Source organism: Rana temporaria, chromosome 3 (assembly GCF_905171775.1).
Source record: "Rana temporaria chromosome 3, aRanTem1.1, whole genome shotgun sequence".
NCBI classification, from domain to species: domain Eukaryota; kingdom Metazoa; phylum Chordata; class Amphibia; order Anura; family Ranidae; genus Rana; species Rana temporaria.
This window is the reverse complement of record NC_053491.1, coordinates 6,815,874-6,840,356: the sequence shown is the minus strand read 5'-3', so window position 1 is coordinate 6,840,356 and position 24,483 is coordinate 6,815,874. Positions and strand designations below refer to the sequence as shown.

At 50.9% G+C, this 24,483-nt stretch overlaps 1 protein-coding gene across 1 annotated transcript in view; it reads right to left on the bottom strand.

Annotated features, from left to right (window-relative positions):
• The window catches only part of MTHFS (methenyltetrahydrofolate synthetase), a 28,626-nt gene extending 4,346 nt beyond the window's left edge, over window positions 1-24,280 (bottom strand). The window contains exons 1-2 of the mRNA XM_040342189.1: window positions 24,144-24,280; window positions 4,956-5,217 (exon numbers count right to left, since the gene is read on the bottom strand). Of these exons, the coding sequence (XP_040198123.1) occupies window positions 4,956-5,217; window positions 24,144-24,257 (376 nt within the window). The 5' untranslated portion in view covers window positions 24,258-24,280. The remainder of the gene's footprint in view (window positions 1-4,955; window positions 5,218-24,143) is intronic.
• Between the last annotated feature and the right edge of the window lie 203 nt (window positions 24,281-24,483).

Below are 24,483 nucleotides of genomic sequence, written 5' to 3'. Positions count from 1 at the left end.
TATTGAATTTTTTTCAAAATTGTCGCTGTGATACATTTGCCTATATGTCTCAGTGTACTGCTCCCTGCTAGCCATATGGGTAGAGGTAGAAAGGAATTTCATGTGTGATTCATTCCTCTGACAGGTTATTGACGTGCTAATGTCCCCTCACTATTCTAAAGGTTAATTGATCTATTGTGTTGTGTAAAGAAGATCTGTGTTTACCCTTAAAAGATGTGTATTGTATCATCAGGCTAAATGATTAGAGAAGTAGTATGTTAATTATTCTGATTGCTTCAGTGTATTAATTAACTCCACTGATGTCTTTATCTAAAGAAACGTGTCTGCATGGTCGGCTCCGACTTGTCTCCTATAATCTGTATGGGAAACCCCACTGTGTGAGGGGGGCGTTCCTAACAGGCTGTAACCACATATAAGCTGAGTTTTTGTGTCAATAAAGTGTCTTGGTTCCAGCATCCAGTCTTGACCCATGTGTGGGGAATCCTGTGATGTTCTTGTATGGAGAGGAGGGAATGCTTGACGGGGATATCATACCGATACCGTCACAAATTGGTTGGCAGCAGCGGGATCTTCCCTTCTACTCTCCTTCACACCCGGATTCCAAGCAGACACTGGAAGAACTACTGGAAGTTCGTGGAAGGATTGCTAACAACAAAACCAAGCGGGTCATCATAGCAGAATCAATGGAGCTAGACCAGGAGGACGGGATTGCAGCAACGCCAGCAGTACAAGAGATGGAGACACCAGTGATTCAGGAGGAGGAATCGCCAGCCAACAAGCTAATGAGAGAGAAGCTAGCTTGGTTCGGCCCGAACCCAACGCCGGATGTGGTGCTGAAAGTGATGGACCTCTTAGCGGAGGAGGCTAAAGAAATAAGGGACGCAGAACTACAGAAGGATAAACAAATAAGAGACGCAGAACTACAGGAGGCTAAACAAATAAGAGACGCAGAGCTACAGGAGGCTAAACAAATAAGGGACGCAGAACTACAGTTAAAACTGGCAGCAGTCCAACAAGCAGCCGCACCTTCTCCGAACAGTGAGTACAGCACAGCAGACGCAAGGAAGATTCTGTTTAGCGCTTTTAAAGCTTTTGATGAAAAGGACTGTGAGATTGATAACTACCTGGCGGATTTTGAGCGACAATGTAACCTGCACCGAATAGCTAGAGGAGAGTGGGTTGCAATATTGTCAGGCAAACTGTCAGGCAAAGCTTCTGATGCTTTCCGGACCGTGCCAGATCAGGATATCCATAGCTACGCCAGGGTTAAAGAAGTGCTCCTGGCTCGTTATGCAGTAACCCCAGAGTCCCACCGACAGAAGTTCAGGGACTCACGCAAAACCACGAAAGACTCTTACGCAGAATGGGCATGCCAGCTGTCCCTGTCGGCCTCTAACTGGGTTAACAGCAGCCAGGCCACCACCGCAGAGGACATTTTGCAACTAATGCTCCTGGAGCAATTTTACAATCACATCCAGACGGATGTCAAAGATTGGGTGAGAGATCGCAGGCCCATGACTCTACCAGAGGCCGCGAAGTTGGCGGATGAATATGCGGATACTCGCAAGACAAACCAGGTCACACCACGGGTACAACCTCCACGACCAACGGCGCCCTCACACCCACCAGCCGCTAGATACCAACCTCCTAACAGACCGATGACATCTAGCCCTCGCTATCCACGCCAGGAGGACAACGAACAACGCTGCTTCTGGTGCAAACAGCTCGGTCACTTCAAGCAAAATTGCCCCATGAACAACAACACCAGGTCAAATTGGTCTCAACCTGGGTACCGCCCACCAGCAGCAGCCCATTGTGTAGACTCGGCTTGGGATCCCCAGGAGCGGGGTCGGGAAGAACCATTGGGCACCCCTTACGAAGCCCTCATGGTACAATCTGCTATTACGGACAACAGGGAACACCATTGTCAGCTGGTCATGGGCGACAGCCCTGAGCCGGAGGGGCCCTGGAGGGAGCTGGGCAGAAAGAGGCACCGCCGGCCACCCTTCAAGAAGAAGAGGTCCTGGAAGCCGTATAACAAGCTGACCTGGGAGGAGAAGAAGCGACTGGAGGAGAGGGAGTCGCAGCGGGCGTCCCAGATGCGGGCCGAGATGTTCGCCAAGGGCCCACCGGTGGCCCCTTACACCACCACCCAGTTCCTGATGATGAAGGACCACGTGGAGAGCCTGCAGGACATGAGCAAGCAGGAGCTGATCCGTGAGTACATAGAGCTGGAGGAGTGCATAAGCCGCATGGAGGAGGAGAACAACCACCTGAGGTCACAGCAGGCTGACCCCCCCCAGGCTCCATGAACTGGAGATGGAGCTGGAGAAGCTCCAAGAGGAGAACCGGCGGCTGCGGAGGGAGCAGTGGGTGGCTGACCTTATGGGGCTCTGAGTCCAGCCCCCCCCCCCCCGGACTCTGAGCACCAGTGCTACAGCATTTCAACAAATATAACTTTTTCTTTTTATGAATCTCCTGTGATTGTCACTTCAGAGCCATAACCTGCCCCCTCCCATAGCGGGACACCTAGACGGCGGCACACAGACCCATTCGCTGTCTTCACACTGACTTCTGGTGACTTTGCAGATCGCACAAAGACTTGGGGACTGACCGGCGTGTGATCTGACGACACGGTGACATACCTGAGTCTGAAGCAGTTGCCAAGGGAGGTCAGTCATGCCAAACGGAGTTAACCTCGGACTAAAAGCTCTGAACCCGTCAACCCTACTGGACCAGGGAAGGTCCAACCGGATTTGCCGGAGCAGGGAGCAAAAGGGGGGCCATTGTGATACATTTGCCTATATGTCTCAGTTTACTGCTCCCTGCTAGCCATATGGGTAGAGGTAGAAAGGAATTTCATGTGTGATTCATTGCTCTGACCGGTTATTGACGTGCTAATGTCCCCTCACTATTCTAAAGGTTAATTGATCTATTGTGTTGTGTAAAGAAGATCTGTGTTTACCCTTAAAAGGTGTGTATTGTATCATCAGGCTAAATGATTAGAGAAGTAGTATGTTAATTATTCTGATTGCTTCAGTGTATTAATTAACTCCACTGATGTCTTTATCTAAAGAAACGTGTCTGCATGGTCGGCTCCGACTTGTCTCCTATAATCTGTATGGGAAACCCCACTGTGTGAGGGGGGCGTTCCTAACAGGCTGTAACCACATATAAGCTGAGTTTTTGTGTCAATAAAGTGTCTTGGTTCCAGCATCCAGTCTTGACCCATGTGTGGGGAATCCTGTGATGTTCTTGTATGGAGAGGAGGGAATGCTTGACGGGGATATCATACCGATATCGTCAAAGTCGCTCTATTTTTGTTTATAGCGCAAAAAAAAAACCCGCAGAGGTGATCAAATACCACCAAAAGAAAGCTCTATTTGTGGGAAAAAAAGGACGCCAATTTTGTTTGGTTGCCACGTCGCACGACCGCGCAATTGTCAGTTAAAGCGACGCAGTGCCGAATTGCAAAAAGGGACCCAGTCAGGAAGGGGGGTAAATTCTTCCCGGGGCTGAAGTGGTTAAAATAACTTTCCAGGCCTCTGAGAACCTCTGCTAAAAAATGTCTATATCTACAACTCATGATACAATGGTGGGATGGTCAGTGGGATGAACGCTCCCTACACTTGTGCTCATTGGGAAGATCCCTCCCCCTTACCGATAGCTAAAAATGATGAATGGTGTCAGTGGGAACTTATCTAATGCCCCGTACACACGATCGGAATTTACGACAAGAAAAGTCTGATAGGAGCTTGTTGTCGGAAATTCCGACCGTGTGTAGGCTCCATCTGACTTTTTCTGTCGGAATTTCCGCCAACAAAAGATTGAGAGCAGGTTCTCTATTGTTCGCACGAAAAAAAAAAACCAGATCTGAAATTCCGATCGTCTGTATGCAATTTCTAACGCACAAAATTCCGACGCATGTTCGGAAACAATTTGACGCATGCTCGGAAGCATTGAACTTAATTTTCACGGCTCGTCGCAGTGTTGTACATCATGCGTTCTTGACGGTCGAAAGTTCTGAGAACTTTTATGTGACCGTGTGTATGCGAGCCAAGCTTGAGCGGAATTCCGTCGGAAAAAAACATCCAAGGTTTTCCCGACAGAAAATCTGATCGTGTGTGCGGTGCATAAGAGTCAGAAATTGCTAAACTCCAGCAACCTCTAGAGGAAGCCTAGAGTTCCATGGAAGCGCTAGGAACCTCTGGAGGAACCATATAGTTCAATGGAACCCCTAGGAACCTCTGGAGGAACCATAGAGTTCCATGGAACCCCTAGAAACCTCTGGAGGAACCATAGAGTTCCATGGAACCCCTAGAAACCTCTGGAGGAACCATAGAGTTCCATGGAACCCCTAGAAACCTCTGGAGGAACCATAGAGTTCCATGGAACCCCTAGGAACCTCTGGAGGAACCATAGAGTTCCATGGAGCCCCTAGGAACCTCTGGAGGAACCATAGAGTTCCATGGAACCCCTAGAAACCTCTGGAGGAACCATAGAGTTCCATGGAACCCCTAGAAACCTCTGAAGGAACCATAGAGTTCCATGGAACCCCTAGGAACCTCTGGAGGAACCATAGAGTTCCATGGAACCCCTAGGAACCTCTGGAGGAACCATAGAGTTCCATGGAACCCCTAGGAACCTCTGGAGGAACCATAGAGTTCCATGGAACCCCTAGGAACCTCTGGAGGAACCATAGAGTTCCATGGAACCTTTGGAGGAACCCTTGAGTTCCATGGAACCCCTAGGAACCTGTGGAGGAACCCTTGAGTTCCATGGAACCCCTAGGAACCTGTGGAGGAACCCTTGAGTTCCATGGAACCCCTAGGAACCTGTGGAGGAACCCTTGAGTTCCATGGAACCCCTAGGAACCTCTGGAGGAACCATAGAGTTCCATGGAACCCTGGTTGAGAAACCCCTGACTTAGATGTTCCCAGAAAAATCTTGCTCACCCGTGGCCAAAGCTTCCTCCCGGCACTCTTCCTCCCCGGGCTGACGGATGTTCCATGATGTTACCGGCAAGTTCTGAATCTCCTCCGCCGAGCTCAGCCTCACCATGTCCATGTGATTGCTGCCGCGCTGGTACCGCGGAATGAAGCAGGCTTTTCCTTGCCTAAAGAGGTCGTGGAGGATGTCCCCGGTCTGGATCTCGTCCGGCATGTTCAGGAACACAGCGACCCGCTGAGCGGCCCGGTAACGGTCGTGAGACAGCAACTGCAAGGAACAGGAGGACACCGATAATATGATTTCATGCGGTGCAGAAACAAATACAGTGGAACCTCGGTTTAGCGCGGTTAACGAGCATTTTGAAAGACGAGCAACTTTAAAAAAAAAAAATTCTGACTCGGTTTGTGAGTGTTGTCTCGCAAAACAAGCAGAAATCAAGCTAATGGGGTGTGCAGTACCGCATTAGGCCAGAGGTGCGGTTTGGAGCCGTTCAGAATCACTTGGAAAGACTCAGTTCCCGGGTGTTTCTTAACCTTTCCGATCCCCGATCATTCGAGGCTCTCCGGCGCCCCCCACCTCTGGCCACACACGGTATTGACGTCAATGCGGAACAAATTATTTTCGTTTCCATTGACTTCTGTGGGGAAACTCGCTTTGATATACGAGTGCTTTGGATTACAAGAATTCTCCTGGAATGGATTATACTCGTAATATGAGGTTCCACTGTACAAAGAATCAATATTTTCCAGTGGCGGCTGGTGCTCAAATTTTTTTTGAGCACTCCCATCAAAAACCCCCATGGAAAAAAAAACATCAAACGCAGCTACTGTGCCCATCAAACTCAGCCACTATGCCCATCAAACACAGCCAGTGGTGGCTGGTGCTCAAAATTTGGGGGGGGGGGGGGGGGCGCAAAAAAACTAATAACATTTGGGGAAAAAAAAACATCAATTGCAGCCTCGCTGTGCCATCAAACACAGCCACTGTGCCCATCAAACGCAGCCACTGTGCCATCAAACACAGCCACTGTGCCCATCAAACGCAGCCACTGTGCCCATCAAACACAGCCACTGTGCCCATCAAACACAGCCACTGTGACCCATCAAACGCAGCCACTGTGACCCATCAAACGCAGCCACTGTGCCCCATCAAACGCAGCCACTAAGCGCCATCAAACGCAGCCACTGTGCCCATCAAACGCAGCCACTGTGCCCCATCAAACGCAGCCACTGTGCCCATCAAACGCAGCCACTGTACCCATCAAACAAAGCCACTGTGCCTATCAAACTCAGCCACTGTGCCCATCAAACGCAGCCACTGTGCCCATCAAACGCAGCCACTGTGCCATCAAACGCAGCCACTGTGCCCCATCAAACACAGCCACTGTGCCCATCAAACACAGCCACTGTGCCCATCAAACGCAGCCACTGTGCCCATCAAACGCAGCCACTGTGCCCATCAAACGCAGCCACTGTGCCCCATCAAACAAAGCCACTGTGCCTATCAAACACAGCCACTGTGCCCATCAAACAAAGCCACTGTTTGCCGCTCGCAGGTCACCTTTTTTGACGCCTATTAGAGCCTATCAGGTGCTTAAAAAAAAAAGGGGCCGGACATTGGTGATAGGGGGAGGCTGGAGAGAGGGGGTGGCGCCTGTGCGCCCCTTATGGACGCACTGCCACTGATATTCTCTCTAGTCGGGATCTTACATTTATTCAGTGTCTTCCTGGTTTCTGGCCTAGGCCAAAATGATGTCATACATCCCAGAGTAGTCTTTATGTGGGAGGAGAGTAGAGCTGCACTATTCTGGATAAAATGAGAATCGCAATTTTTTTTTGCTTAGAAAAAAGATCACGATTCTCGAGGCGTAAAATCATCTTTCATATTATACAAAAAAAATTGTGCTAACTTTAATGTTTTTTTTTTTTTTCAAAAATAAATTACATTTGAAAGACCGCTGTACAAATACCGCGTGACATAAAACGATCGCCATTTTATTCTCTAGGGCAGGCCTCGACAAAATCCGGGCGCCCGATCGCAATTGCGACAAGAAATTGTGACCTGGCGCCTGGGGAAGCTTAGGGCTGCAGAAGGCCGCAAGGCCGCGGCCTCGTTTTAATGATGAAGTTGGGAAAACTTTTTTTTTTGGACATGCTGAAAAACGACGTTTTCTTTCATGCTGAAAAATGATCGTGTGTACGCGGCATTAGGCTCTACAATCACTTTAACCACTTGAGACCCGCGCTATTGACAAAAGACGTCAACAGTGCGGCTCTCAGGTGCCAAGTGGACGTCTTTGGACGTCATTTAAAGTGCATTACCCGTGCGCGCCCCTGGGGGGCGCGCAGCGGGTAAACACTGTCCCGGCGCATCGCTGAAGAGCCGATGCGTGTACCTGGCGGCCGCGATGTCCGCCGGGTACACGCGATCATCGGTAACACAGCAGGGACGTGGAGCTCTGTGTGTAATGATGAGGTGTAAACACAGAGCTCCACGTGCTGTCAGAGGAGAGGAGACCGATCTGTGTCCCTTGTACATAGGGACACAGATCGGTCACCTCCCCCAGTCACCCCCCTCCCCCCACACAGTACAGTGGGGGAAGGGGGGTAGAACACACCCAGGATACACATTTAACCCCTTCCTCACCCCCTAGTGTTAACCCCTTCCCTGCCAGTCACATTTATACAGTAATTAGTGCATTTTTATAGCACTGATCGCTGTATAAATGTGAATGGTCCCAAATTTGTGTCAAAAGTGTCCGATGTGTCCGCCGCAATATCGCAGTCCCAATAAAAATCGCAGATCGCCGCCATTACTAGTAAAAAAAAAAAAAAAAAAAACATAATTCTGTTCCCCATTTTGTAGGCGCTATAACTTTTGCGCAAACCAGTCGCTTATTGCGATATATATATATTTTTTTTTACAAAAATATGTCGAAAAATACGTATCGGCCTTAACTGAGAAAAAAAATAGGCGGATCTCCAAGGGGGCGGCTTGTATTCAAATTAAGCGCGCCCCCGATTCTAATGAACTGAGCATGCGCCGGGCTTCAAAAAGACCAGTGCGCATGCTCCAGTTCTCGGCGGAAAACGTCAATGACACCGACGTGTGCGTCATTGACGTAAAGTCGTATTCAAGAACGACTTACGGAAGCGACGTACCCGACGAAAAAACACGACGCGGACCCGACGCCATCCGTAACATGGCCTACGTGGGACTTGCGGAAATTTACTCCTCATAATTGCAGGACTAAATTTCCGCTTACGCAAACGACGTTAGCGACGGTTACGCGACGCAAACTCGTTCGGGAATCGGCGTAGAAGGATCATTTGCAAATGAGTCCTTCACGTAAATGCCATCTAGCGGCGGACGGCGTCATTACATTTAAGATCCGCCAGTGTAAGTGACTTACAGATGGCGGATCTTAAGTGTATCTATGCGAAAATGATTCTAAGAATCACTCACATAGATACACGGGCCAAAAAAGAGAGATACGATGGAGTATCCTGAGATACTCCATCGTAACTTCTCTCAGAATATGGCCCAATATTTTTTAAATTGTCGCTCTTTTTTTGTTTATAGCGCAAAAAATAAAAACCGCAGAGGTGATCAAATACCACCAAAAGAAAGCTCTATTTGTGGGAAAAAAAGGACGTCAATTTTGTTTGGGAGCCACGTTGCACGACCGCGCAAATGTCAGTTAAAGCGACGCAGTGCTGGAAGCTGAAATTTCGCCTGGGCACGAAGGGGGTTTATGTGCCCAGTAAGCAAGTGGTTAAGTACCATTTAGCAATTAGGTGTGGGCTGCATGCCGTTCTATGTAATGCTGGTCATAGACTGTTAGGATAATAAAGTTGCCTATAGCACGGAGTTAATAGTCACCCAATCCAGTCATGACCTTTCCTGCCTCAGCTTGAATAAACACTCCTGTGTACGTCAATGATGGTAGGGAGGTGGGAGGGGCAGACAATAATGACCATGGAAGGATTAAGAAGAAGTATCACTTGTTTTACAGTATTCAGTTCCTGATGGGACAAAATACTGTCTACAATGTAATACTTTGTCCCCTCTTCCTAAGTGCATTGTAGCCCTAGGGGCAACGTGGGACAGGTTGCCCACCCATTGGTGCATGGCTGCCCTGAGACAACAGCTAGCGAGGAGGCGGCTGTTATGCTAGCGGGTGGCTGCCTCCAGCTCCATGCATTTGTCCAATGGATGACATGTCCCCTCCCTGTCTCGGCATTCCTTGTGAAGGTACTTGCCTCGGGCAAGTGCTGGGAGCTAGAGACAAGCAGACATCTCCTTGACATGCCCCCTCCCTGTCTTGGCATTCCTCATGTAGGTACTTGCCTCGGGCAAGTGCTTGGAGCCAAAGACAGCCACTCGCTAGCAATGCAAGCCATCTCCTTAACGTGCCCCCTCCCTGTCTTGGCATTCTTCATGTAAGTACTTGCCTCGGGCAAGTGCTGGGAGCCAGAGACAGCCACTCATTAGCAAAGCAGCCATCTCCTGACTTGGCGTTCCTTGTGAAGGTACTTGCCTTAGGGCAAGTGCTGGAAACAAGAGACGAGCAGCTATCTCCTTGACTTGCCCCTTGCCTGTCTTGGCATTCCTCATGTAGGTACTTGCCTCAGGTAAGTGCTGGGAGCCAGATACAGTCACTCGCTAGCAAAGCAGCCATCTCCTTGACATGCCCTCTCCCTGTCTTGGCATTCACCATGTAGATACTTGCCAGAGGCAGCCACTCCTTAGCAAAGCAGCCATCTGGGTCACATCTTGTCTCCCTGTCTTGGCATTCCCCATGTAGGTACTTGCCTTGGGCAAGTGCTGGGAGCTCGAGACAGGAACTCGCTGGCAAAGCAGTCATCCACTTAATGTGTCCCCTCCCTGTCTTGGCATTCTTCATGTCGGTACTTGCCTCGGGCAAGTGCTGGGAGCCAGATACACCACTCACTAGCAAAGCAGCCATCTCCTTGACATGCCCTCTCCCTGTCTTGGCATTCACCATGTAGATACTTGCCTCGGGCAAGTGCTGGGAGCCAGAGACAGCCACTCGTTAGCAAAGCAGACATCTCCTTGACATGCCCTCTCCCTGTCTTGGCATTCCCTATGTAGGTACTTGCCTTTGGCAAGTGCTGGGAGCCAGAGGCAGCCACTCGTTAGCAAAGCAGACATCTCTTTGAGATGCCCCCTCCCTGTCTTGGCATTGCATCGGGCAAGTGCTGGGAGCCAGAGACAGCCACTCGCTATCAAAGCAGACATCTCCTTGACATGCCCCCTCCCTGTCTTGGCATTGCCTCGGGCAAGTGCTGGGAGCCAGACACAGGCGCCCGCTAGCAAAGCAGCCATCTCCTTCACATGCCCCCTCCCTGTCTTGGCATTCCCTATGTAGGTACTTGCCTTGGGCAAGTGCTGGGATCCAGAGACAGACACTCATTAGCAATACAGCCATCTCCTTGACATGTCCCCTCCCTGTCTTGGCATTCCTCATGTAGGTACTTGCCTCAGGCAAGTGCTGGGAGCCAGAGATAGTTACTCGCAAGCAAAGCAGACATCTCCTTGACATGCCCCCTCCCTGTCTTGACATTCCACCAAGTAGGTACTTGCTTTGGGCAAGTGCTGGGAACCAGACACAGCCACTCGCTAGCAAAGCAGCCATCACCTTGACATGCCCTCTCCCTGTCTTGGCATTCACCATGTAGGTACTTGCCTAGGGCAAGTGCTTGGAGCCAAAGACAGCCACTCGCTAGCAAAGCAGCTGTCACCTTGACATGCCCCCTCCCTGTCTTGGCATTCTTCATGTAGATACCTGCCTCGGTCAAGTGCTGGGAGCCAGAGACAGCCACTCATTAGCAAAGCAGCCATCTCCTTAATTGGCGTTCCTTGTGAAGGTACTTGCCTTAGGGCAAGTGCTAGAAACAAGAGACAAGCAGCTATCTCCTTGACATGCCCCTTTTGCCTGTCTTGGCATTCCTCATGTAGGTACTTGCCTCAGGTAAGTGCTGGGAGCCAGATACAGCCACTCGCTAGCAAAGCAGCCAACTCCTTGACATGCCCTCTCCCTGTCTTGGCATTCACCATGTAGATATTTGCCTCGGGCAAGTGCTGGGAGCCAGAGACAGCCACTCGTTAGCAAAGCAGACATCTCCTTAACATGCCCCCTCCATGTCTTGGCATTCCCTATGTAGGTACTTGCTTCGGGCAAGTGCTGGGAGCCAGAGACAGCCACTCGTTAGCAAAGCAGCCATCTCCTTGACATGTCCCTTCCCTGTCTTGGCATTCGCCATGTAGGTACTTGCCTTGGACAAGTGCTGGGAGCCAGAGACAGCCACTCGTTAGCAAAGCAGACATCTCTTTGAGATGCCCCCTCCCTGTCTTGGCATTGCATCGGGCAAGTGCTGGGAGCCAGAGACAGCCACTCGCTATCAAAGCAGACATCTCCTTGACATGCCCCCTCCCTGTCTTGGCATTGCCTCGGGCAAGTGCTGGGAGCCAGACACAGGCGCCCGCTAGCAAAGCAGCCATCTCCTTCACATGCCCCCTCCCTGTCTTGGCATTCCCTATGTAGGTACTTGCCTTGGGCAAGTGCTGGGATCCAGAGACAGACACTCATTAGCAATACAGCCATCTCCTTGACATGTCCCCTCCCTGTCTTGGCATTCCTCATGTAGGTACTTGCCTCAGGCAAGTGCTGGGAGCCAGAGATAGCTACTCGCAAGCAAAGCAGACATCTCCTTGACATGCCCCCTCCCTGTCTTGACATTCCACCAAGTAGGTACTTGCTTTGGGCAAGTGCTGGGAACCAGAGACAGCCACTCGCTAGCAAAGCAGCCATCACCTTGACATGCCCTCTCCCTGTCTTGGCATTCACCATGTAGATACTTGCCTCAGGCAAGTGCTGGGAGCCACTCCTTAGCAAAGCAGCCATCTCCTTCACATCTTGTCTCCCTGTCTTGGCATTCCCCATGTAGGTACTTGCCTTGGGCAAGTGCTGGGAGCTTGAGACAGGAACTCGCTGGCAAAGCAGTCATCCACTTAATGTGTCCCCTCCCTGTCTTGGCATTCTTCATGTCAGTACTTGCCTCGGGCAAGTGCTGGGAGCCAGAGACAGACACTCGTTAGAAAAGCAGACATCTCCTTTACATGCCCCCTCCCTGTCTTGCCATTCTTCATGTAGGTACTTGCCTCAAGCAAGTGCTTGGAGCCAAAGAAAGCCACTCGCTAGCAAAGCAGCTGTCTCCTTGACATGCCCCCTCCCTGTCTTGACATTCTTCATGTAGGTACTTGCCTCGGGCAAGTGCTGGGAGCCAAAGACAGGCGCTCGCTAGCAAAGCAGCTGTCTCCTTGACATGCTCCCCCCTGTCTTGGCATTCCTTGTGAAGGTACATGCCTTGGGGCAAGCACTGGGAGCCAGAGACAGCCACTCGTTAGCAAAGCAGCCATCTCCTTGACATGCCCCCTGTTTTGGCATTCACCATGTAGGTACTTGCCTCGGGCTGAGATGCCCCGTCCCTGTCTTGGCATTGCCTCGGGCAAGTGCTGGGAGCCAGAGACAGGCACCCGCTAGGTACTTGCCTCGGGCAAGTGCTTGGAGCCAAAGACAGCCACTTGCCAGCAAAGCAACTGTCTCCTTGACATACCCCCTCCCTGTCTTGGCATTCCTCATGTAGGTACTTGCCTCGGGCAAGTGCTGGGCGCCAAGGACAGGCGCTCGCTAGCAAAGCAGCTGTCTCCTTGACATGCTCCCTCCTGTCTTGGCATTCCTTGTGAAAGTACTTGCCTTGGGGCACGTGCCAGGAGCCAGAGACAGGCGCTGGCTAGCAAAGCAGCCATCTCTTTGAGATGTCCCCTCCCTGCCTTGGCATTCCCTATGTGGGTACTTGCCTTCGGGCAAGTGCTGGGAGCAAAAGACAGCCACTCGCTAGCAAAGCAGCTGTCTCCTTGACATTCTCCCTCTTGTCTTGGCATACCTTGTGAAGGTACTTGCCTTGGGGCGCGTTTTGGGAGCCAGAGACAGGCGCTGGCTAGCAAAGCAGCCATCTCTTTGAGATGTCCACCCCCTGTCTTGGCATTCCCTATGTAGGTACTTGCCTCGGGCAAGTGCTGGGAGCCAAAGACAGGCACTCGCTAGCAAAGCAGATGTCTCCTTGACATGCTTCCTCCTGTCTTGGCATTCCTTGTGAAAGTACTTGCCTTGGGGCACGTGTCGGGAGCCAGAGACAGCGGCTGGCTAGCAAAGCAGCCATCTCTTTGAGATGTCCCCTCCCTGCCTTGGCATTCCCTATGTAGGTACTTGCCTTCAGGCAAGTGCTGGGAGCCAGAGACAGGCACTCACTAGCAAAGCAGCTGTCTCCTTGACATGTTCCCTCCTGTCTTGGCATTCCTTGTGAAGGTACTTGCATTGGGTGGCATGCCAGGTGCCAGAGACAGGCGCTGGCTAGCAAAGCAGCCATTTCTTTGAGATGTCCCCTCCCTGTCTTGGCATTCCCTATGTAGGTACTTGCCTCGGGCAAGTGCTGGGAGCCAAAGACAGCCACTCGCTAGCAAAGCAGCCATCTCCTTGACATGCCCCCTCCCTGTCTTGGCATTTACCATGTAGGTACTTGCCTTGGGTAAGTGCTGGGAGCTCGAGACAGGAACTCGCTGGCAAAGCAGTCACCCACTTAATGTGTCCCCTCCCTGTCTTGGCATTTACCACGTAGGTACTTGCCTCAGGCTGAGATGCCCCGTCCCTGTCTTGGCATTGCCTCGGGCAAGTGCTTGGAGCCAAAGACAGCTACTCGCTAGCAAAGCAGCTGTCTCCTTAACATGCCCCCTCCCTGTCTTGGCATTCTTTGTGAAGTTACTTGCCTTGGGGCATGTGTCAGGAGCCAGAGACAGGCACTCACTAGCAAAGCAGCTGTCTCCTTGACATGCTTCCTCCTGTCTTGGCATTCTTTGTGAAGGTACTTGCCTTGGGGCACGTGTCAGGAGCCAGAGACAGCGAATTGCTAGCAAAGCAGCCATCTCTTTGAGATGTCCACTCCCTGCCTTGGCATTCCTTGTGAGGGTACTTGCCTTGGGGCGCGTGCCAGGTGCCAGAGATAGGCGCTGGCTAGCAAAGCAGCCATTTCTTTGAGATGTCCCCTCCCTGTCTTGGCATTCCCTATGTAGGTACTTGCCTCGGGCAAGTGCTGGGAGCCAAAGACAGCCACTCGCTAGCAAAGCAGCCATCTCCTTGACATGCCCCCTCCCTGTCTTGGCATTTACCATGTAGGTACTTGCCTCAGGCTGAGATGCCCCGTCCCTGTCTTGGCATTGCCTCGGGCAAGTGCTTGGAGCCAAAGACAGCCACTCGCTAGCAAAGCAGCTGTCTCCTTAACATGCCCCCTCCCTGTCTTGGCATTCTTTGTGAAGTTACTTGCCTTGGGGCATGTGTCAGGAGCCAGAGACAGGCACTCACTAGCAAAGCAGCTGTCTCCTTGACATGCTCCCTCCTGTCTTGGCATTCCTTGTGAAGGTACTTGCCTTGGGGGGGGTGCCGGGAGCCAGAGACAGGCGCTGGCTAGCAAAGCAGCCACCTCTTTGAGATGTCCCCTCCCTGTCTTGGCATTCCCTATGTGGGTACTTGGCCCAGGCAAGTGTTGGGAGCCAAAGACAGGCACTCGCTAGCAAAGCAGCTGTCTCCTTGACATGCTCCCTCCTGTCTTGGCATTCCTTGTGAAGGTACTTGCCTTGGGGCGCGTGCCGGGAGCCAGAGACAGGCACTCACTAGCAAAGCAGCTGTCTCCTTGACATGCCCCCTCCCTGTCTTGGCATTCACCATGTAGGTACTTGCCTCGGGCTGAGATGAGTGAGTGAGAAACTTATATAGCGCAACACATGCAAACTGAATCGCCTCTGGGCACTGCTTTGCTAGCGAGTGCCTGTCTCTGGCTCCCAGCACTTGCCCGAGGCAAGTACCTACATAGGGAATGCCAAGACAGGGAGGGGACATCTCAAAGAGATGGCTGCTTTGCTAGCCAGCACCTGTCTCTGGCTCCCAGCACGTGCCCCAAGGCAAGTACCTTCACAAGGAATGCCAAGACAGGGAGGGGGCATGTCAAGGAGACAGCTGCTTTGCTAGCGAGTGGCTGTCTTTGGCTCCAAGCACTTGCCAGAGGCAAGTACCTAGCGGGTGCCTGTCTCTGGCTCCCAGCACTTGCCCGAGGCAATGCCAAGACAGGGACAGGCACTCGCTACCAAAGCAGCCATCTCCTTGCTAGCTGTAGTGTTTGTCACCAGTGTGGAGAGGGGGTGGTAGGGGGCAGCTGCCCTGTCCAACTTCACAGCTACCATTACAGAGCACCTAGGAAGATGCAACAAAGTACGACATGCTCTTTTTTTTATTATCAGGAACTGAATACTGTCAGAAAAAAAAAAGTGACGTGCCTTCTTGAAGTTCCTCCTGAAGAGTGATCAGACGCCTTTTCCTATAGATATGAAGCCTCTTTCTGATCCAGCCCCGGATTGGGTGACCCATTATCTCGGTGCTATAGGCCACTTTAATCTCCTTGCATTTTATGACCTCAATCAATAATATGTAGAACTGCATGCAACCCTTACTTTAATTGCTAAATGGTACTTAAACTTATAACACGAGCCAATAAAATTCTACAGACCCATCAATATCCATCAATTTGTAGCGGGCACAGAAAGAAGAGGATTGCAAGTGTGAGGATCAATAAACAAAGACAATTACTGCGAGCAAAACCAATTACCTTTCTAAGGAAATCGACATAAAGTGAAGTAAGGCTGGAAAAGTGGGAGGAGTCGGGTAAGTATATTATCCTAATAAAATCATAAAACCAGAGTCTTTTTTTTTGTACAATAACCCAACAAGTTGTATTTACAGGTCTGTACTGTATACAGGGCTCAAAATTTCAAGTCCTGAGCTACTAGCTAGGCCTCAAGGGTTACTCGCCACCAGTTGCCCCGCCCAAACCCTACCCTGCCCCGCCCCCAATTATGCACCTAAACCACGCCCTCATAAATGATCTCATGAAATTACACTTACATTTTTCTTTATGCAGAATTAAGTTATACAAATAAATATTAACAACTTCTTTATCCGTGTCCACCAATGCAGCCTGCCCATGTCCACCAATGCAGCCTGCCCGTGTCCACCAATGCAGCCTGCCCGTGTCCACCAATGCAGCCTGCCCGTGTCCACCAATGCAGCCTGCCCATGTCCACCAATGCAGCCTGCCCGTGTCCGCCAATGCAGCCTGCCCGTGTCCACCAATGCAGCCTGTGTCACTAATGCAGCCTGCCCGTGTCCACCAATGCAGCCTGCCCGTGTTCACCAATGCAGCCTGCCTGTGTTCACCAATGCAGCCTGCCCGTGTTCACCAATGCAGCCTGCCCGTGTTCACCAATGCAGCCTGCCAGTGTCCACCAATGCAGCCTGCCCGTGTCCGCCAATGCAGCCTGCCCGTGTCCACCAATGCAGCCTGTGTCACTAATGCAGCCTGCCCGTGTCCACCAATGCAGCCTGCCCGTGTTCACCAATGCAGCCTGCCTGTGTTCACCAATGCAGCCTGCCCGTGTTCACCAATGCAGCCTGCCCGTGTTCACCAATGCAGCCTGCCAGTGTCCACCAATGCAGCCTGCCAGTGTCCACCAATGCAGCCTGCCCGTGTCCGCCAATGCAGCCTGCCCGTGTCCGCCAGTGAAGCCTGCCCATGTCCGTCAGTGAAGCCTGCCAGTGTCCACCAATGCAGCCTGCCCGTGTCCACCAATGCAGATTTTTTTTGCTTAGAATAACCGCTTCCCGACCGCCGCACGCCGATATACGCCGGTAGAATGGCATGGGCAGGCAAATGGACATACCTGTACATCCCTTTGAATTTGCCACCTAGCGGGCGCGCGTGCCTTGGGAGTGTGCCCGCGGGTCCCGCAAACTCGATGTCCGCCAGCGGCCCCCCGCTATCGTGTCACGGAGCGGCAGAGCGGGGAACTCCCTATGTAAACAAGGCATTTCCCTGTTCTGCCTAGTGACAGGACACTGATCTACTGTTCCCTGTGATTGGGAGCAGTGATCTCTGTCATGTCAGTTGTAGTCCATCCCCCCACACAGTTAGAATCACTCCCTAGGACACACTTAAAGGGGTGTTCCATTAATTTTTAATGTTTATTAAAAGTCAGCAGCTACAAAAATTGTAGCTGCTGGCTTTAATAAACATACACTCACCTGCTCCACGTTCCAGCAACGCGCCGGCCGGTGCTCCTCTCCCCCCCTCTCTCCGGCCAGCGTCTTCATTTTAGAAGACTATTCGCCTTAGCAGCCCCTCGGCGAAAGGAGGAAGTGGGACAGGAAGTCCCACTCCTCCTGAAGCCCCCACTCCCCCCCAAGAAAATGACATGTAAGGGGGGCGAGGAGTGGATTAAGCGGAAGTTCCACTTTTGGGTGGAACTCCGCTTTAACCCCTTCCTCGCCCCCCTAGTGGTTGTAAAGGTAATTTTTTCCCCTAAATATCTTCCTTTACCTTAGTGCAGTCCTCCTTCACTTACCTCATCCTTCCATTTTGCTTTTAAATGTCCTTATTTCTTCTGAGAAATCCTCACTTCCTGTTCTTCTGTCTGTAACTCCACACAGTAATGCAAGGCTTTCTCCCTGGTGTGGAGTGTCGTGCTCGCCCCCCCTCCCTTGGACTACCGGAGAGTCAGGACGCCCACTAACACACAGCTCCTTTTCTCTATCTGCAACATAGAGAGCGTCCTGACTCTCCTGTAGTCCAAGGGAGGGGGCGAGCATGACACTCCACACCAGGGAGAAAGCCTCGCATTACTGTGTGGAGTTACAGACAGAACAGGAAGTGAGGATTTCTCAGAAGAAATAAGGACATTTAAAAGCAAAATGGAAGGATGAGGTAAGTGAAGGAGGACTGCACTAAGGTAAAGGAAGCTATTTAGGGAAAAAAAACCTTTAACCCCTTCCCTGCCGGTGTCATTTACACAGTAATCAGTGGCTATTTGTAGCTCTGATCGCTGTATAAATGACAATGGTCCCAAAAATGTGTCAAAAGTGTCCGCCATAATGTCGCAGTCATGATAAAAATCGCAGATCGCCGCGATTAGTAGTAAAAAAATTAATTATAATAAAAATGTCATAAAACTATCCCCTATTTTGTAGACTCTTTTGCGCAAACCAATCAATAAACGCTTATTGCGATTTTTTTTTTACCTAAAATAGGTAGAAGAATACGTATCGGCCTAAACTGAGGAAATGTATTTATTTTTTTATATATTTTTGGGGGATATTTATTATAGCAAAAAGTTAAAAATATTGCATTTTTTTTTTCCAAAATTGTCGCTCTATTTTTGTTTATAGCGAGAGAAAAAAAACGCAGAGGTGATCAAATACCACCAAAAGAAAGCTCTATTTGTGGGAAAAAAAATGATGTCAATTTTGTTTGGGAGTCACTTAAGACCCGGACCTTTAGGCAGGTAAAGGACCCGGCCAGTTTTTGCGATTCGGCACCGCGTCGATTTAACTGACAATTGCACGGTCGTGCGACGTGGCTCCCAAACAAAATTGGTGTCCTTTTTTCCCCACAAATAGAGCTTTCTTTTGGTGGTATTTGATCACCTCTGCGGTTTTTATTTTTTGCGCTATAAACAAAAATAGAGCGACAATTTTTGAAAAAAACAATTTTTTTTACTTTTTGCTATAATAAATATCCCCCAAAAATATATATAAAAAAACTCAGTTTAGGCCGATACGTATTCTTCTACATATTTTTGGTAAAAAAAATCGCAATAAGCGTTTATCGATTGGTTTGCGCAAAATTTATAGCATTTACAAAATAGGGGATAGTTTTTTTTTGCATTTTTATTAATATTTTTTTATTTACTACTAATGGCGGCGATCAGCGATTTTTTTCGTGACTGCGACATTATGGCGGACACTTCGGACAATTTTTGGGACCATTGTCATTTTCACAGCAAAAAGTGCTAAAAAAATGCACCGATAACTGTGAAAATGACAATTGCAGTTTGGGAGTTAACCACTGGGGGGGCTGTAGGGGTTAAAGCGGAGTTCCGGCCACAATTTCACTTTTTAAATATAAATACCCCTGTAATACACACGCTTAATGTATTCTAGTAAAGTTAGTCTGTAAACTAAGGTCCGTTTTGTTAGGTTGTTACAGCATTTAGACACTTTATAAAATAGAAATTGACTGGGGCCATCTTAAGTGTGGGCATCATGAAGCCAGACTGTATGACTTCCTGGATTTCAGCCTTGCAGATCTCGCACATGCTCAGTGCTGCACAAGCAGTGTAATAGGTTTCAGATCAGGTTTCAGCACCTGTACTGTCCAAGTCACATGATTCTTCGAGACTGGGGAGTGCACAGACTCCTGGAAAGTTACACCCACTACATTCCCAGGAGTCTGTGCGGTGTAGGTTAGGAAGCTTAAGCACCTAGGTGCAGGAAGTGGGAAGATTAACTATTCTGCCTAGCAACAACACTTTGAAGGCATCTAAAACATTTTTTTTTCTCTTAAAGGACTAATGACATTTTTTTAAAACTACTGATGTAATGTTATATTTATGGGTGGAACTCCACTTTAAGTGTGACCTCATATGTGTTTCTAACTGTAGGGGGGCGGGGCTGGATGTGTGACGTCATTGATCGTGATTCCCTATAACAGGGAACAGACGATCAATGACGGCGCCACAGTGAAGAACGGGGAAGGTGTGTTTACACTCACCTCTCCCCGTTCTTCAGCTCCGGGGACCGATCGCGGGACACCGGCGGCGATCGGGTCCCGCGGCCGTGGTCAGGGAGCTTCGGACCGGGTCGCGTGTACATGCTGGCGACCCCACGGCTGGGCTTAAAGGGCAATGTACAGGTACGTGAATGTGCCCAGCCGTGCCATTCTCCCGACGTATATCGGCGTGAAGGGGTCCTTAAGTGGTTAAAGATCACGGCGTAACTTCATCTTTCATGGGCTAACTTTACTGTTCCGTGCCGAATCGTAATAAAATGGCCCGGTCAGGAAGGGGGAAAATCCTTCTGGGGCTGAAGTGGTTAAATAAAGTTTGAGGGTCCTCCTGGGGCCGCTGCTTCCAGGTCACCAAATGGAGAAATTAAAGTGGATTTGCCCATTCAGGACAAAGTGACGGCTTCTTTTGAAAGCTCTATCCACCCTCAAACACTCACCATCACTGTGTTCCCTCACTGCTGCAGAGTTTGGAGCTTTTAGAAATACTGGACATGGACATAAGTGGTCAACTGACCCCAAACACCTACACACTATGAGTGGGGGTGGGGGGGAGGTCACTTTGTCCGAATGGGCAGTTTTTCATTTGATGGAACAAACTGGCGGCGTTTGATGGGGCAAACTGGGGACGTTTGATGGGGCAAATTGGCGGCGTTTGGGGCAAACTGGCGGCGTTTGATGGGGAAAACTGGCGGCGTTTGATGGGGAAAACTGGCGGCGTTTGATGGGGCAAACTGGCGGCGTTTGATGGGGCAAACTGGCGGCGTTTGATGGGGCAAACTGGCGGCATTTTATGGGGCAAACTGGCGATATTTGATGGGGCAAACTGGCATCGTTTGATGGGGCAAACTGGTGGCATTTGATGGGGCAAACTGGCGGGATTTGATGTGGCAAACTGGCGGCATTTCATGGGGCAAACTGGCATTATTTGATGGGGCAAACTGGCGGCATTTCATGGGGCAAACTGGCATTATTTGATGGGGCAAACTGGCGGCATTTCATGGGGCAAACTGGCAGAGTGTGATGGGGCAAACTGGCAGAGTTTGATGGGGAAAACTGGCGGCATTTGATGGGGCAAACTGGCATCATTTGATGGGGAAAACTGGCGGCATTTCATGGGGCAAACTGGCAGAGTTTGATGGGGAAAACTGGCGGCATTTGATGGGGCAAACTGGCGACATTTGATGGGGCAAGCTGGCGGCATTTGATGAGGAAAACTGGCGGCATTTGATGGGGCAAACTGGCGGCATTTGATGGGGCAAACTGGCGGCGTTTGATGGGGCAAACTGGTGGCGTTTGATGAGGAAAACTGGCGGCATTTGATGGGGCAAACTGGCATCATTTGATGGAGCAAACTGGGATCATTTGATGGGGCAAACTGGAATCATTTGATGGGGCAAACTGGCATTGTTTGATGGGGAAAACTGGCGGCATTTGATGGGGCAAACTGGCGGCATTTGATGGGGCAAACTGGTGGCGTTTGATAGGGCAAACTGGTGGCGTTTGATGGGGCAAACTGGAGGCTATTGATGGGGCAAACTGGCGGCAATTGATGGGGAAAACTGGCGGCATTTGATGGGGCAAATTGGCAAGGTTTGATGGGGCAAACTGGCGGCATTTGATGGGGAAAGCTGGCGGCATTTGATGGGGCAAACTGGCGGCATTTGATGGGGCAAACTGGCGGCATTTGATGGGGAAAACTGGCGGCATTTGATGGGGCAAACTGGTGGAATTTGATGGGCAAACTGGAATCATTTGATGGGGCAAACTGGCATCGTTTGATGGGGAAAACTGGCGGCATTTGATGGGGCAAACTGGTGGAGTTTGATAGGGCAAACTGGTGGCGTTTGATGGGGCAAACTGGAGGCTATTGATGGGGCAAACTGGCGGCAATTGATGGGGAAAACTGGCGGCATTTGATGGGGCAAACTGGCAAGGTTTGATGGGGCAAACTGGCGGCATTTGATGGGGAAAGCTGGCGGCATTTGATGGGGCAAACTGGCGGCATTTGATGGGGCAAACTGGCGGCATTTGATGGGGAAAACTGGCGGCATTTGATGGGGCAAACTGGTGGAATTTGATGGGCAAACTGGCGGCATTTGATGGGGAAAGCTGGCGGCATTTGATGGGGCAAACTGGCGGCGTTTGATGGGGCAAACTTTTTTAAAAGAACAATGTAAAAAAAATGAGATAAATTAGATTAAAAAAAAATGTAATACGCGCCCCGTCCCGCCAAGCTCACGTGCAGAAGCGAACGCATACGTGAGCGGCGCCCGCATATGAAAACGGTGTTCAAACAACACATGTGAGGTATCACCGCGATTGGTAGAGCGAGAGCAATAATTCTATCCCTAGACCTCCTCTGTAACTCAAAACATTCAACCTGTAGATTTTTTAAACGTGGCCTATGGAGATTTTTAAGAGTAAATGTTTGTCGCCATTCCACGAGCGGGCGCAATTTTGAAGCGTGACATGTTGGGTATCAGTTTACTCGGTGTAACATTATCTTTCACTATATAAAAAAAAAATGGGGATAACTTTACTGTTGTTTTATTTTTTAATTCAAAAACGTGTATTTTTTCCCCAAAAAAATTTAGCTTGTAAGACCGCAGCGCAAATACGGTGTGACAGAAAGTATTGCAATGACCGCTATTTTATTCTCTAGGGTGTCTGAAAAAAAAATATATAATGTTTGGGGGTTCTAAGTAATTTTCTAGCAAAAAAATCTACAGGCAATTAAAAGAAAAAAAACTTTTGGGGTGCCGCTGTGCATTGATCTGTTGTGGGACTAGTACATGACGGTCCCGGTCTCCACGGCGGATTGATATAGAAGAGACCGGGACTGTCATGTACTAGTCCCACAACAGATCAATGCACAGCGGCACCCGAAAGTGGAGAAATAGTCCGCTTGAAATCAGATGTCTTCTCTCTGCCTCCGCCCACCCCCTTCCTTCTGGGGAATTTTCTGACAGGGATGGCTCACCAGCCCATTGCAGCCGGACCCCAGGACCATCAGCCAGCCCCAGCAGCCGGACCCCTGGCCCCAGCAGCCAGACCCCTGGCTCCAGCAGCCAGCCCAAGCAGCCGAACCCCAGCAGCCGGCCCCCTGGCCCCAGCCCAAGAAGCCAGACCCCTGGCCCCAGCAGCCGGCACAAGCAGCCAGACCCAGCAGCCGGGCCCCTGGCCACAGCAGCCGGCCCAAGCAGCCAAACCCAGCAGCCGGGCCCCTGGCCCCAGCAGCCGGCCCAAGCAACCAGACCCCTAGCCCCAGCAGCCGGGCCCAGCCCAAAAAGCTAGACCCCTGGCCCCAGCAGCCGGCCCAAGCAGCCATACCCCTGGCCCCAGCAGCCGGACCCCTGGCCCCAGCAGCCGGCTCAAGCAGCCAGACCCCTGGCTCCAGCAGCCGGCCCAATCAGCCAGACCCCTGGCTCCAGCAGCCGGCCCAAGCAGCCAGACCCCTGGCCCCAGCAGCCAGATGCCTAGGTAAAAAAAAGAAGAAAAAATGTTTACGCGCCCCGTCCCGCCGAGCTTGCATGCAGAAGCGAACGCATACGTGAGCGCCCGCATATGAACGGTGTTCAAACCACACATGTGAGGTATCGCCGTGATGGATAGAGCGAGTGCAATAATTGGCCCCAGCAGCCGGACCCCTGGCCCAAGCAGCCAGACTCCTGGCCCCAGCAGCCACACATGTGAGGAGCCGGCCCAAGAAACCACACATGTGAGGCGCGAGTGCAATAATTGGCCCCAGCAGCCGGACCCCTGGCCCCAGCAGCCGGACCCCTGGCACCAGCAGCCGGACCCCTGGCACCAGCAGCCAGCCCCCGGCCCAAGCAGCCAGATTCCTGGCCCCAGCAGCCGGACCCCTGGCCCCAGCAGCCGGGCCCCTGGCCCCAGCAGCCAGGACCCAGGACCAGTAGCCCAGCCCCAGCAGCTGTGTAATGAGGCTGCATTTCATTGGGCACTGGTATAGCTGAATTTAATTGACACTGATCAGGTTGCATTTTAATGTGGGGGGGGGGGGTCGGTGCGAAGTGTCACCTCCCTGAAATTAGATTTTGCAGGTTGGGATGTCAGCTAATTTATGAACATAAAATCTATTCTGTGGCCCTCTGGACAGGTTGGGCCCCCCTCCCTTCCCCCATAGTTACCACCATTTTCCATATGTCATGTGTGAGGGCAGCTACATTACTTCCCACTAAATCTCCATAAAACGGAACCCCCCTCCAGAAATCGGTAGGTGACCGTCTCTAGAATCCTCCTCCCCCTCATAACGACCCTCTGACTGTAATCTGAATACTTCGGGATAAACCTTCATTTGCCCACACTTAACATGGCCGCTGAGGGACCTCTTCCCTGACTGCGCATGCGCGCTTCGTACGCTACCAAACAAGCGTCTTTTATTTATTTATTGAATACGGAGACACTATACCGCACGGAACACACCTTCCGGGTCACGGCCTGTGATTGGCGAAGCTTTTCTGGGTCGCTCAGGGCTGAAATTCTTTGTTTCAGCTGAGCCCTCAGCGCCCGCTTAGCTGCGTGTACCGACGCCATCATTATCACGGCTCCGCCCACCTCGATGTGACGTGCGGAGCGGGCGGGGCTATCGGTAGGGGGCGGGGCCTGATGACGAGTGAAATCCTGAGGAGGAGGAGTCAGTGGAGGAGTGAAGGGTGATTGGACAATATTTAAACAACTTGTCATGTTTTTTTTTAACACATCAGCATTTTTTTTAGATAGAAAGTCTCTTTAACCTCTTCAGTACCGGACACCCCCTCCCCCT